General features: G+C 40.0%; 1 protein-coding gene across 1 annotated transcript; it reads right to left on the bottom strand.

The window, feature by feature from the left end:
* Positions 1-1,188: 1,188 nt before the first annotated feature.
* On the bottom strand, positions 1,189-13,297 carry LOC140244233 (transcription initiation factor TFIID subunit 6-like). The gene is made up of 13 exons (XM_072323868.1): positions 13,148-13,297; positions 12,308-12,394; positions 11,297-11,450; positions 9,098-9,154; positions 8,390-8,580; positions 7,794-7,859; positions 7,061-7,240; positions 6,697-6,821; positions 6,137-6,269; positions 5,507-5,632; positions 3,839-4,036; positions 3,203-3,409; positions 1,189-2,258 (listed from the first exon to the last, which is right to left on the bottom strand). Exons 1-13 carry the CDS (start codon positions 13,295-13,297, stop codon positions 1,920-1,922), a joined length of 2,013 nt encoding a protein of 670 aa, XP_072179969.1. The 3' UTR covers positions 1,189-1,919.
* Between the last annotated feature and the right edge of the window lie 355 nt (positions 13,298-13,652).

The raw sequence follows: 13,652 nt of genomic DNA, 5'->3' as shown, positions 1-13,652 counted from the left end.
GAGTGGTCATCAGTTCTTGTGCTGAATTATGGAAATTCTGATAAGTATAGCACATCAGAACTGATCACCAGTCGCTCGTAAGTTGTTCGTAACTTTATGAACAGCTTTATGAAACAGGGCCCTGGTCCTAATTCACTCATTAGAACTGAAAGTAAACCTTCATATTAATGACATTCTTGCATCGAGTTGTTTTTTACTGCAACTGATTTGCTGATCAGTTATAATGAAAGTGCACCGTGTTTAAATTTACTACACACTAAAATATGAATGTCAAAATGGACTTTTAGCAGAAACATATTCCCGCATCACATCAAATTTACAGCCTGATCAAATTACATCATCACGAACAAGATGTTTGAATCAATGATGAGTTTCCAATCACAGTATCCAATGATGTTTCAAAGTGAGTTTTCAATCAAAGCACATGATAATCCAACTTTGTGGTTTCAGCATAACCAATAGCAATACAAACTCGAGTAATGAGGACAACCGAAAGCAAGACTACTGCAAGACAACAGTGGCGGATCGGGGGGGGGGGGGCACACTCCCCCCTTTAATTTTTTTGATTAAAATAATAAAAGTATGCCCTCACTAGTCAACTGATGAAACGCGGAAGTGACACCTTGCTTTGCACCCCCCCCCCCCCCCCCTTACAGAATTCCTGGATCTGCCCCTGAGACAATCAGACAACTGATGCAAACTCAGGTTTGATTTCTGGTTCATGTCAGACATCCAGCTATTCTCAACCTATGCTGTTTTACATTTTCAGAATGGAATGTCTTTAAAAAAGTTTACAGATGGGGGGGGGGGTGGGGGAGGGGGAAATACAAAATACCCACATGAATACCTCAAATTTCTCATAATGGAACACCATCTGATGCTTGCATTTAATTAGACATTTTTAGTTGTATGATCTATCTGTCGAAAGTACATACATTGCTTTCATTTGACTTTAAGTAATTTGCTGCTCACACCGCATTGCACAGGGTTGCAATGTCACATGACGTTGCTGGGCAAAGTACACAACATGTGGTTATTGCGGTTCTTATCACTGAGTTATTGATGGTAATATCGAGGGAAAAAAAGCAACAAAAAATATGTCAATATCTCCTTTGATGAAAGATACAGAAAAAGCTTTGTCTTTTCAACAAAGTAGCAGTCTTTTGTACAGAAGATGTTCATCATCGTGGTGGTAACTGAAAGAATAAAGCTAATTTTGAAAAGCAAGGTAAACACTAAAGTGATTCCAACGTTTCGGCAACATTTCATAGCTGAAATGTCGCAATCATTTTTGTGTTTACCTCACTTCGTGAGACAACAGATTAGCTTTATTCTTTCAAGTAGCAGTCTGACAAGAAATCAATTGGCATTGATGCTCTGTGAGTGGCACAAACTTCAGGAAAGTCGGCAGAGATAATACACTTATCCTAGAGATGTAACATTGCATTGTGGCTTAGACAAATGATACTCCTGGCTTTGAACTGAAGAGGAGGGAACAGGGTGTAATGGACACAGACACAGGTCTATATCACTCTTCTTGCACTATTCCAAGCTTCATAACGTCCATCATTCACAAGGTGTTTGAGGTCCTTCCCTCGAGGTGCACCTTTGTCATGCCTCCTGCAGCACAAACACATGGGAAGCTTTTGACTTGGCAGACCTCTTTCACAAAGTCTGGTCGGCTGTCCCAACACCAGGCTGCACACCCTGGTCTAATAACACAATCAGAATGTCTCGTGTCAACTTGCAGTTATCGCCCATTTGGCCATTAAAGCCGTAGATGCTACAACTCCCACATGAGGTTGTCTGGTTGGACGATCAGAGTAAGGTGTCCCAAAACAATGGCAGGCAGATGCCCTGGTCCAAACTCACGATCAGAGTGTCTCCTGTACACAGCTGTCACCCAAATGCTACCCACGCTATAAGTCCTGCATCGGGTCATCCGTACTGGAGGATCGGATCGGGGTCTGCATCGTGGCAGCCTGAGCAAGCGACATCAGCATGTTGGTGTTGCTGCCCCCGCCGGACGCGCTGGTGGTCGTCGGCGTCGACGTGGGTGACTTCTTCTCGACTTTCATCGTGGCGGGAGGTATCGTGCCCGTCGGGGACATGACGAGCATCGAGCTGCCCGACGAGCTGGAGGATGTGGTGATGACCTTTAACCCCGACGGGCGTGTCGATGCACTGGTCACCAGTTTGAATATGGTGGAGGTAGGCGTGGATGGGGTACTGCTGCCCTGACTGCTGCTAACTGGGCTCTGCCAGGGATGACAATACAAACATCCACATGAGCAAGTTTCTTGTAAACAACCTTCTTTTTGTACATGGGCGATTTTCCCCCTAATATATATGTGATGCGTCATCACCAAAGCCATATAATGTCAGGGATATAATTTTTTTAGTTTTTGGCAGACATGAATTCGTCAGGCACTAGGCTCTACATTGTTATATAAGTTGCCCTTCTTCATTACAAGGAAAATATCTTTAATAAGAACTCAATACTTAGAAAACTGTAAAGATTATATTGTCAAAGTCGGATATATGCATATTTATCTTCCTTTTATGATCTTTGACTTTCTGGGTAATGTGATGATGCGCTACATATGGATTGAGTAAATGTAGAAAAAGGGGGAAAATTTTTGAGGAAAATCAAACAACCTATTCAAAAGATAAAATGTAAAGTTTTTATTTAATTTTATTTACTACTTTTTCAAGATGGGAACTCTACTGCACTTTGAGGTCAGAATATCACAATGATAGCAAGCAAATACGAAAAGAATATTACAAATCACCAATTTCACTGAATAGTATAAATTCCTCACCTTGTCATACTGAAATATGTTTCGGCAAATATAACTGTCCATGTCTTCTAAAAAGCGAGGACAAGTGAATTTTGATGTCCTCAAGAAATGACTTTATAAGATGATAAAATTCTTTATTCTGCAGAGCTTCATAAATATTTCTGCATTTATGGAATCATTCTAAATCATTTAAATCTTTCTTCTATCTTTTTTTGTTGTTGTTAATTCATAGCCACATACATCCCACAATGCTGTTTATGCTCAAAACAAAGGGAATCTTAGAAAAGACGGCACTACAGGTGTAGGTCTTTCTGCTATAATCAAGTAGTCTGACTATACCAAACAGACAAATACTCAAGCTTGGTTGTTCATTCAGTCGTCAAAAGCTGTACTCAACTTACCGTCTGTGATGAACTTCTTGAGGCATTGGTGGTCGCTACGAGGAGAAACTTGGCCTGGTTCGACGAAGATGACCCCGCCCCTCCTGCCCCCGGGGTGGAAAGGGTCCTCTGGACTGTCGTCTGGGTGGGGGAGAGGAGGGTGGGGGTCCGTGAGCCAAAACTGGACGAGAGGGATCGGCCCTGGGTGATGATTGTTGAGGGACGCCCCTGTGAGGAGGGGAAGAGGAGGAGATGACAATTCAACTGCTGATTGTGGGAGAAATGCATGTAAGTGTATGCAAGTTACAATGTGTTTCAAAGAAAAAAAGGAATGTGGTTGCTAAACCTGCATAATGTTTGCACTCCCATGAGTTGATTCTGTCGCAATGTGACATCACTTTGATGACATCTTCATTTTTTGTTCATATTTTGCAGAGTTTTACCCTTCTTTCTCTACACCCAAATTCCCGATTCTGAAGTAGCCTATGTTTCCATAGCTACAGACTCAGTGTGCATGTGATTATACAATTACAACATGCCTGAATAATTCCATCAGAATTGTGCTTCATACTTGTTTTGCAGTGCAAGCTATTTGCACTAAATGTCATCCATCCGTGGAGATTCTCTGTTGTAATTTCTGTCTCCATGGCAACCCACCTGCGGGATGGAGATGACCGGCCTGGTGACAACACCGCTCCCCCCGCTGCTGCCCTGTGTGGAGGCGGAATTGGGCTGCAGCCTGAGCTTGCTGACGTGGGAGTGGAGGAAGGGCCCCAGGTAACCAAACTCCTCCTCGTACTCCTGGAGGACATCCGGTGGACTGCGAACTCCTTTCAGGTACTGGGCACAGTGTTTCTGTGTTGTGATTAGGGAATGATTTTCATTATACCGGAGGTTCGTTAATCAGAAAATGAAATAAAGTTTGAAAATGAAGGGAAGGTGCGTGCTTTGGTGAGAGAGACAGTGTTAGGCATTGTAGTGGATAAAGGAAAATGGGAGAGAATAATTAGAATAGAAACACATGGATGATGTTGACTATGATGATGGTGACAATTATGACTATGATGATGAATGATGATGATGATGATGATGATGATAATGATTACCATCATCATCATTATAAAACATGAAGAAAAAAAAGTTATCAATGTTATGGATAGATATGATTTGTATGATAATATCATAATGTAGTAGAATTTTTAAAGGACCAGTTCACTTTCATAGACATGTGGATTGAGTGAAAGCAGCAATATTAGTAGAACACATCAGTGAGAGTTTGAGGAAAATCGGACAATCCGTTGAAAAGTTATGAATTTTTGAAGTTTCTGCTCAGTCGCTGCTGGATGAGAAGACTAATACAGCTGATGATGTCACATGAGTACAGCCATATAAAGAAAATATAAAGAAAATTCAACATATTTTCACTTTTCTTGCATAATAAGAGAATGCTTGACTTCCCCCTTTCAGAAGGCAGGGGGAATAATATTACACTTAACATACGTCAGTGACAAGTCGAGGATATATGCACTTTTTTCAAAAAGTATCATTTTGTGAAATTCTCTTTATATTTTCCTTATACTGTTGTACGCATGTGACATCATCAGCTGTAGTAGTCTTCTCATCCAGCGGTGACTGCACAAAAAATTCAAACATTCATAACTTTTGAACGGATTGTCTGATTTTCATTAAACTTTCAATGATGTGTTCTACTAATATTGCTACATTCTCTCAATCCTTATGCTAATGAACGTGAACTTGTCCTTTAATCTCGATTAGGCACCCTTTTAAACTGGATCCAATTTGTTTTCCCAAACCCCGTGAAAACAAAATGGAAAGAACTGTAGTAACCTTCCCCGACAATGACCGACAGATCGAGGACTACCAAACTCACAAAATGTCGGGCCGTAAAAGTGGAGGATATGCGTAGTGATAGAGAAGATGAATAAGATGTACATGACTACACACAAGAGACACTAAATTTGCGAGTGCACTCCACCTTCACATCTATTTCCACAGTTTGTTCAGGATGATTTTAGCAAGAATGAATCAGATAAACCAACTGATAGAGGTTACAGCAAAAATTGGACCTCTACCGTTCTCTGCGTGTGATATTACTCTGATCAATGAAGCAAACTATATGGAGTGAACTTGCACTATTAACTCCTAAATCGTAAATCATCCAACAAAATTGTTTACATTTTGGTATAAAATGAGCTGATTAAAGTATGGATCATGATGTGATAAAGATGTGATCAAACATGATGGGTATTGATAACGGATGAGATGACAATGTCATGGGAAGAAGACCATGTGATGACCTCTGACCTGGATCAGCTGCTTGAGATGATCGGCGGCCACCTTGTCCGGGTTGCTGACCATCAGGCTCTCGGACATCGCCTTCAGCCGCTCGCCCAGCATCCTGACCTTTGGGATGACCAATGTCTTCATTACCTGGTGGGAGACAACAACAATCCGTCCAAATTATTGGCAACATCCAGTTCTGATCTAAGTTTGTCCCCAATAATGATGGTCACTCTCACAGCAACCACTCTCATGCCATCTTGTCACCACTCACTCCATCTTGTCACCTTGCCCGAGTTTGGGTGTCTTCCTTCCTCAAGCAAACTTTCTCCCCCAAAAATGAAAGAAGTGATGCAGCAGCATCATACCAGAGAATTGTGGTTCATGGGACTCCAATACATTCTTTACCATATTTTGCTGTCGTATGTGTACAGCCTCTTATGTGTTATCATCTGTCCGTGAGACGGCCCTGCCATTACCATTACCTAGGCATAGGCATTCATACACTTTTGGTTGACAAGGCAGTTGTGGATAAGATGTCTTTTCCAAGGATGTTCACATCCAGTGACATATTATGCTAAAATGCTTGATCTCATGTCATTTATGAATATACACAGTAGAAGTTGTGAGACTGATGGCATGGCATGAACTTACCTCAGGACCTAACTCAGCCAGGCCCACGAGGGCGCCGTACAGAGTGGCCAGCGGAGCCTTGTCTTTGCACAGGGCGTCGTCGAACGTTTTGGAGATCCTGGGCTGCATGTTGTTGGTGGTGGTGCTGAATTTCCTGTAGCAGTCAAATTTTTACATGAACATGGTAACACTTCATAAACACTTGATCTGGGACACAGTATCAAAAGGCACTGATAACAAGTTTTATGCTAATTGCAATTGCAATTCACGCAGCTACATGTAGACAACCAGAAGTTTGCCAGGCAATAATCTTTTAGCTGCAAATATTTACAATTAAAAGTAAACCCAAGGCACCATCCCTACCACCCCCCCCCCAATAAAAAAAAAGGGAAAGGAGCAGTTATAGTTGAATACTTAAGTTCATTTTATTTTTTCAATTGCCCCTTATTCTCTACATGCTGATGTAATCAAAAGTCCTTCTGGTCATGGTTTGTCTAACTTTGATTTTTTTTTTCTTAACTGCCCGCTATTTGCAACATGCCAATGTAACCAAAAGTTCTGCTATTCTGACTCAGCCATACCTGCACATGCTGGACATGAGTCTGGCTGCAAAGTCGCGCAGGGCCCAGTGGTTGTCGGCATCCGGGCGTAGGCTCAGCTGGCGGCTGACTATGCAGGTCATGACAGCCGGGATGAGTTCGTGGAGCTACTCGAACCCGCCAGGGGAGGGAGAGAAGATTAGGACAGAGGAATGAAGAGGGTGGAAAAAGTAAGTAAAGCATGACAGAACATTTCACAACTTTTGGACTTACTTGCAAACAGACAAATAGAAAAACAAACTAACACCAGCAAAAACATAACCTCCTTGGCAGAGGTAATTAAGAGGCAACAAGGAATAGGGCACGAAAAAGGAGACAAAAAGATGGAAACGATATATTCACTCACATATTTCTCTAGGTAGAGGGTGGTATTATCCATGAGGGCCTTCACCATGCGCATGAGGTAGATGAGAATGGCAAGATTGTTCTGCACCACGTTGACCTTGACGCCCTCGGCAATGAACATGCTGAAGCGGGGCACGACCTGGTAGAGGCCGGGGTCACTCGCCAGGCTGTGAAGTGCTTCCTGTGTCATGAGTAAACAATTTTTTTTAAATAATGAAATGGGTTTAAGCTTTTGTTATCTTCATCTACTTCAGGACTGCTTCCTTTCCAAATAAAAAAATGAAATAAAAAACTCTTTTCACATGTAATCACATTTTCCTGTGCCTCGTTTCTTCATCATCTGTACAGGGGAAAGAGTGCATGGCCAACAACATGTTTCATTGTAAGACAGTAAAACTATAGTCACAAAAAGCTACAGCAACCAAAAGAAACAAAAACTTGCAGAAAATAAACAAATGTCCACAGCAACATATTGCTGGGTAGTACATGAAAATGAAGCACACACATGCACACCCTGACATGACAATAAACGAATGGAAAAACACACACAAAAAAAAAACCAACCTGCTAAAAATGCTTCATCCCACATTTTAATGACGTTGACTATCTCTCATGTAAATGAGTCTATGTTGCTTGAAAGGAATGGTGTTTGATTTGTGCTAGAATTTCTTTCTAGATGGAAAATCACATTTTGTGGTGGACCTGTGCGTGAATGCTGCTTGAATGACACTTACAGCTCTCTTGGTTTCAGAAGAGCCCACACATGCCTCAGTGATTTCTTTGTAGTACAGCTGTTGCTCCTGTAAAAAAGTTCCATGGAAGAAAAGAATGGAGAAAGTTAGACATGCAAATTTTTCACTCTACACTCATCTTTTGATCAGTACTTCACACAGCTAATGAGATGGTGACTAGAATGTGCATCAATAGCATGGCCTTCCTTTGAGTTCTGGAAATTGAACATTTATCTCTCGATATCATAACTTGAACATTGTAATGAACAAGAACCAAATTGGTGGAACTTAATCAGTTGTGGCAATTTGAGAGAGATATTGCAAAGCAAGTTGTTTCGTTATTGAAAAATTTGTTACTTCTTTTTTTTTTTTAAGCAAATATAACTAAACCATTAATCTTGTTGCTCTAGCTGTAGGTCCCTGCCTTTTTCTACTAAAGAATAATCGTCAGATTCTTACATATAGTATGCATTTGTAATTTTGTGATCTTATTTTTGTTTCCTGCCAGCCAGGTAGCCTATCTATGCAACAATTATATAGTCACAAAATTGCAAGTATGCTTCACAGTGAGTTTGGACATGATTTCAATCCTCGCTTACCACCGACAGTTCATGGACTAACACCCCTTTCAGCTTGGTTGGTGCCAGCGTGATACCCTTGGCTTTGGCGAGCAAGGTGGCTGCCGTCTTGCCCATTTCCGCCCCCTTCCCAGTCTTCTTCTCGCTCTTGGGCGTCGGCTTTTTGGTGTGGAGCGCATCCTGGGACTCCAACTTCTGGGTGTTGGTGTCAACTGTGGCAAGAAAAGAGGAGTTAAGTCACTGGTATTGGCATAACTATCCACACTGGAAATTGGTACTGTACATGTCCTCATTTTTGCACAATCAAATTCTTGCACTGAGCAGCACACAAACATATTTGCAGAATCTTAAATTCATGTTGCTCAATTGCATAATTGCATGCTTTCATACAATTCACAAACGAGACAGAATCTGATATGACATTTCTATGCAAGAAAATTGATGTACTGATGCACACAAACGACCCATTTGAATATACAGCTTGCACAGAAAGCTACTCAGTATCAGCACACACACATGGTGAAATGAATAGTAGGACACACACATGTAGTACTACTGTACTTAGTATTTGTCAGTAGACAAAGCACACACACAATTCAACCCATTCAAAATGTGCAAAGAATATCATGAAGATAATTTTGCAGGTTTCAGAAGTGATGCGAGCCAAAAGTAGCATGAAAGTAGTATGGTGTTCAAAATGGAGGAAAATGGAAGGCTAAAAAAACTCACCTGGTGGAGGATTTTCAGGAATTGCTGGTTGTATTCCTTCAATGCTCAACCAATGAGCTGTCAAAAATCATAAAAGTAGAACTGGGTGTTAATTTCACACTAATATTTATCATCATGTTTGGTATCTTTACTGTCATTTTATAGTAATGACATCGATAACAATTATCATCGTCATCATAACCAACATCGTTGTCATCATCATCATCATCATTAATACTCACAGCTATTACTAAAGCAAACATGAAGTCTTCAGGGAAATCTAGTGAAACAAATACATTGTACATGACAGCTTATTTTACAGGTCATTTACATGAGATGGTGCTAAGACACAGAACTTTCAGATGTTAAATCCACCCAAGTCAGATGATAACCATGATGTCACTTTTCAAGAAACATCTTCAAAAAACAATCAATAAGCCTCATCACTTAATCTTATTTATAAACCAACATGTATGCTCTCCAAACAAATTAATCTGTTTGGGGATTCAAAAAATTAGTGTCATTTTTCTCTGAGCTATAGATCTTTTTCTAGTGGAATTAGTACAAACCTCTTTATAATTTCTCAAAGCTCACTGTAATACTGCATATTTTTGTATGTTATACATTCATATGTTGTTGTTGTTGTTGTTGTTTGTTGTTTGTTGTTTGTTTTTTCATTCTTGGTTTGAATACATATTACACTTAAATTTCATCATATGTTTTATGTTCTTGATTTGTGGAACTCTGTGAAAACAGGTCCTGGCTAACCTATGGTTCCATCCAAGAGAAGAAATATATGGCTCTTCAAAAATACATAAAAGTGCATACTAGTTTCTCATTTGAAATGAATTCCAGTGTAAGAATAAAGTACTTAAGAGTTTATGTTCATGATGAATGTATGCTCACAACACACACATGCACACAGACAAACACACATTAAAAAACAAGACACCCGCGGGTCTAGCGCTCACCTGAGTATCGCAAGTTCACCTTTCACGCAGTCACTAATCTAAATTATTCACAGCTCTACTAAAATTTGACCAGGCATTCTCAAGTAGGAGATGAAAATGTACAATAAGGGCCCAAATCTTTTAAGATTCCTTAATTTGGGGGGATTGGGGCCCCCTGGGGCCCTCTGGGTGTGGTATGGTGCCCATTTCGATAAATTGAGATCCTGACCCCCTAGGGATGCTACCTGCCAAGTTTGACGAAAATCCATCATGAGGTTTTCAGGAAGAAGATGAAAATGTACAATTCAGGCCCCCATTTGGACCTTCCCAACCCCCCCCCCCCCCCCCCCCCCCGCCCCCAAGAGGGGCACCCCTGGATCTGCTATGAACAAACTTGAAACTACAGTCATTAATGTACTCACACATAGTATTATCTTAGCTCTATAACTTCTGATTCTAGAGAAAATTTTTAAAGATTCCTTCATCTTTTTTTTTTTTGGGGGGGGGGAGTTGGGCCCCCCTGAGGGCCCCCTGGGTGGGGCATGGCGCCCATTTTAACAAATTGAGATCCTAACCCCCTAGGGATGCTACCTGTCAAGTTTGCTGAAAATGGGTCAAGGGGTTCTCAAGAAGAAGATGCAAATGTACAATTTAGGCCCCATTAGGACCCCTCCCCACCCCCTCCCCTGGGTCCCAAGGGGGGCACCCCTGATTCTGCCATGAACAAACTTGAAACTACAGTCAGCAATGTACTAACTCATAGTATTAACTTAGCTCTATCACTTCTGGTTCTAGAGAAGAAGATTTTTACAGATTCCTTAATTTTTGGGGGTTTGGGCCCCCATGGGGGCCCCCTGGGTGGGGCATGGTGCCCAATTTAACAAATTGAGTTCCTAACCCCCTAGGGATGCTACCTGCCAAGTTTGATGAAAATCGGTCTTGGGGTTTTCAAGAAGAAGATGAGAATGTAAAAAGTTTACGCACGACGGACGACGCACGACGGACGAAGGGCGATCGCAATAGCTCACTTGAGCCTTTGGCTCAGGTGAGCTAAAAAAACAACAACAAAAACAATTTTCCATTACTAAAGTTCCGCAGCTGCTATGAAGCAGTTGAAGGAGTAATATGAATACTGAAATCAGCACTGCCACCCTGAAAAAAAATATAATATGTATAAAAAAAATATATATAATATGTATGTCTGTCTGTCTGTATGTATGAATGTATGTGTACATAATATGGATACATGTATGTATGTATAGGAAACTACCTTTGAGAGTGATGTCCAGAGGAATCTTGGGCATTGATGAGTTTATGATGTCCGAGAGCTCTATCTCCTTCTCCTCGACAAAATGCAACTCCCGCCCGCCACCGCTCGCAAAGCGGAATGGGATGTGATCGTCCGTCACGAAACCATACAGGGGCTGCCATAACGGGATGGATTGAGAGAAAATATCAAGTGTTACATGATATGAAATCCAGACGGATGTGATTGCCTCGTAATAGTTCTTCACAGATAAAACTCATCACTACAACAAGTGTAAGAATATTCTGAATCATTATAAGGTTCACACAGTATTTCTTGCCCGGTGATAAATGCAAACTTTTCAAGTATTGAATTGAATTGAATAACTGAAACTGCACAGGTCAAGTTAATCTTACTTATGAACTTTCAAGGCTGCTAAATGCCATGGGGAGTAATGGTAAGCTCTACATAGCTCATCTTCTGACCTCAAATCAGCTTCAGTTTTATTTGGTAATCCCCTGTCACAATTGATTGATTGATTTGAATTTATTTCCACTTTGTTTTGACAAGAGTACGGTACAAATGTAACTGAGTAACAGTGATTATTACAATCATTACTATACAATAATATTTTGTCCACTTATATGTACAAAAATAATCAGACCAATGATACATCATTTGCAACACTTGGAGTCATAGGAACCTTAGTGGGGGAGACTAAATCAAAAGTAAATCAAAATCAAATGCAATCACTGTGAGACATAATAAACCGAACATATACAGCAATGGCATAAAAAACATTATAATAACTAAAACTGAAGCTCCGCATTAAGAGATAGAGAGAGAGAGATAGGAGGAGAGGAAAGGAAATAGAGGGAATACATGAGATAAGTTTCTTCGTAAGAGCTCTGCTGTAACCTTGACATTCATTACTGGTATTAGTTTCAGCCAGTTTTCACAACTGCAACAATTTACTTCACAAAGGAATGTGTGTATATCATGCAACATCCCTTGAAAAGCTCCAGTAATCCTCACCTCAACATTGTGGATCCGTAAGGAATAGTCAAAGTCTGCCGTCGACAGCTTCACTCTCTTGGCGTGCCTCGCAAATTTGGCCGCTTCCTAACGTAACGATGATCAAATCATAAATGTGAAAGTGTGTATAACTCTTGTAACCTGTAATACATGCATAGTATACATATAGTGCATCTACTGGATTTTTTACTTTTTTAACCCAAACAATCAAGATGGCTTGGAAAACTTAAGTCCTACACATCTGAAACTACATCCCACAGCTATGCAACAAGAAAAAAATTACCTTTTGACATATTTCAGCACATAACAGAAAATATGGAGTATGTACAGGCAAGAAGAGAAAGCAAAGACCTTTGAGCAATAAAATATGGGTGATTTTTCTTAAGTTATTAAAACAGAAATGAATTAATACCTGCTATCAAACAACAGAGTCACAAACATCTGTATACTTTGACATACTGTAATTCATGTTTACACTTGCTACTGAAATTGTATTGATCTATGAACAAAATAGAAATAAACAGAATTCAGTAAGTCCTGACGCAAAGTTAGGATTCTCTCTATGATAAGAGACAATTCTGTTTGAAATTTAAATTTTAAGTCTTTGTTGAAAATGATGTACTTTCATAAAGTATTACTCATAACATTCAAAATGTATTATATATACTTTGGATATATGATATAAAAGACTTTGCTTGAAGTGTCATTAGATCATTGCTAAAAATTATCATTAATAATTATCACAAATTGCGATATGTATATGATATAAAGCGTCTTGACAGTTTATACATGTTCCTTTTTTTCTTCTTGAAAATCCAAACTGGCCTTTCTGACACTCACCTGAATCATCGTTTTCAGCCTGAAACTCACATCTTCTGCCAGTAGACTACAGGCTTCTTCTGGTAATGATGGCACGCCAATACACTCCCCAATCACCTTTATCGTCTCTTGACCCAAGCAACCTTTGACCTCCTTTTCTTTCTCTGCCATCTTGAGCTTACAGGTGTGGCTGTTTTGCATCATTTTTAATTAAAAAAAAAAAAAGAAAAAGAAAAAAGTGAAATGTTAAGGGATGGTATAGTTTTGGTTGAGATAGGGATTCAGGTTTTAACTTTTAGCGACATAATTAGAAACCCCTTGACAACTATATGAAATATTAAAGAGCATATAACTCTAAGAGTAAGACTAATAAGACTAACATCATTTAAGAGGAATCAATAAAGTCTATTTGATCATTGATGAAAATCAGTTTTGATACATTTGATTTGATTTATTTCTTGTCTTGTTTGTGCTGCACCAAACGTCGCTGCTGGGATATAGACGTGCAATCCCTCAATGTATAGAT

The sequence above is a fragment of the Diadema setosum genome, chromosome 21, assembly GCF_964275005.1.
Source record: "Diadema setosum chromosome 21, eeDiaSeto1, whole genome shotgun sequence".
NCBI lineage: Eukaryota > Metazoa > Echinodermata > Echinoidea > Diadematoida > Diadematidae > Diadema > Diadema setosum.
The sequence above is the reverse complement of the archived record's forward strand: the minus strand, read 5'-3'. Positions and strand labels throughout refer to the sequence as shown.

What these genes read in the sequence shown, in the direction of transcription:
- LOC140244233 (XM_072323868.1), bottom strand. Translation starts at nt 13,297, where the DNA reads ATGGCAGAGAAAGAAAAGGAGGTCAAAGGTTGCTTGGGTCAAGAGACG. An exon ending in TACGGATCCACAATGTTGAG is followed by an intron (nt 11,451 to 12,307) that starts GTGAGGATTACT and finishes CCGTTATGGCAG; the next exon opens with CCCCTGTATGGTTTCGTGAC. An exon ending in ATCTCAAGCAGCTGATCCAG is followed by an intron (nt 4,037 to 5,506) that starts GTCAGAGGTCAT and finishes ATCACAACACAG; the next exon opens with AAACACTGTGCCCAGTACCT.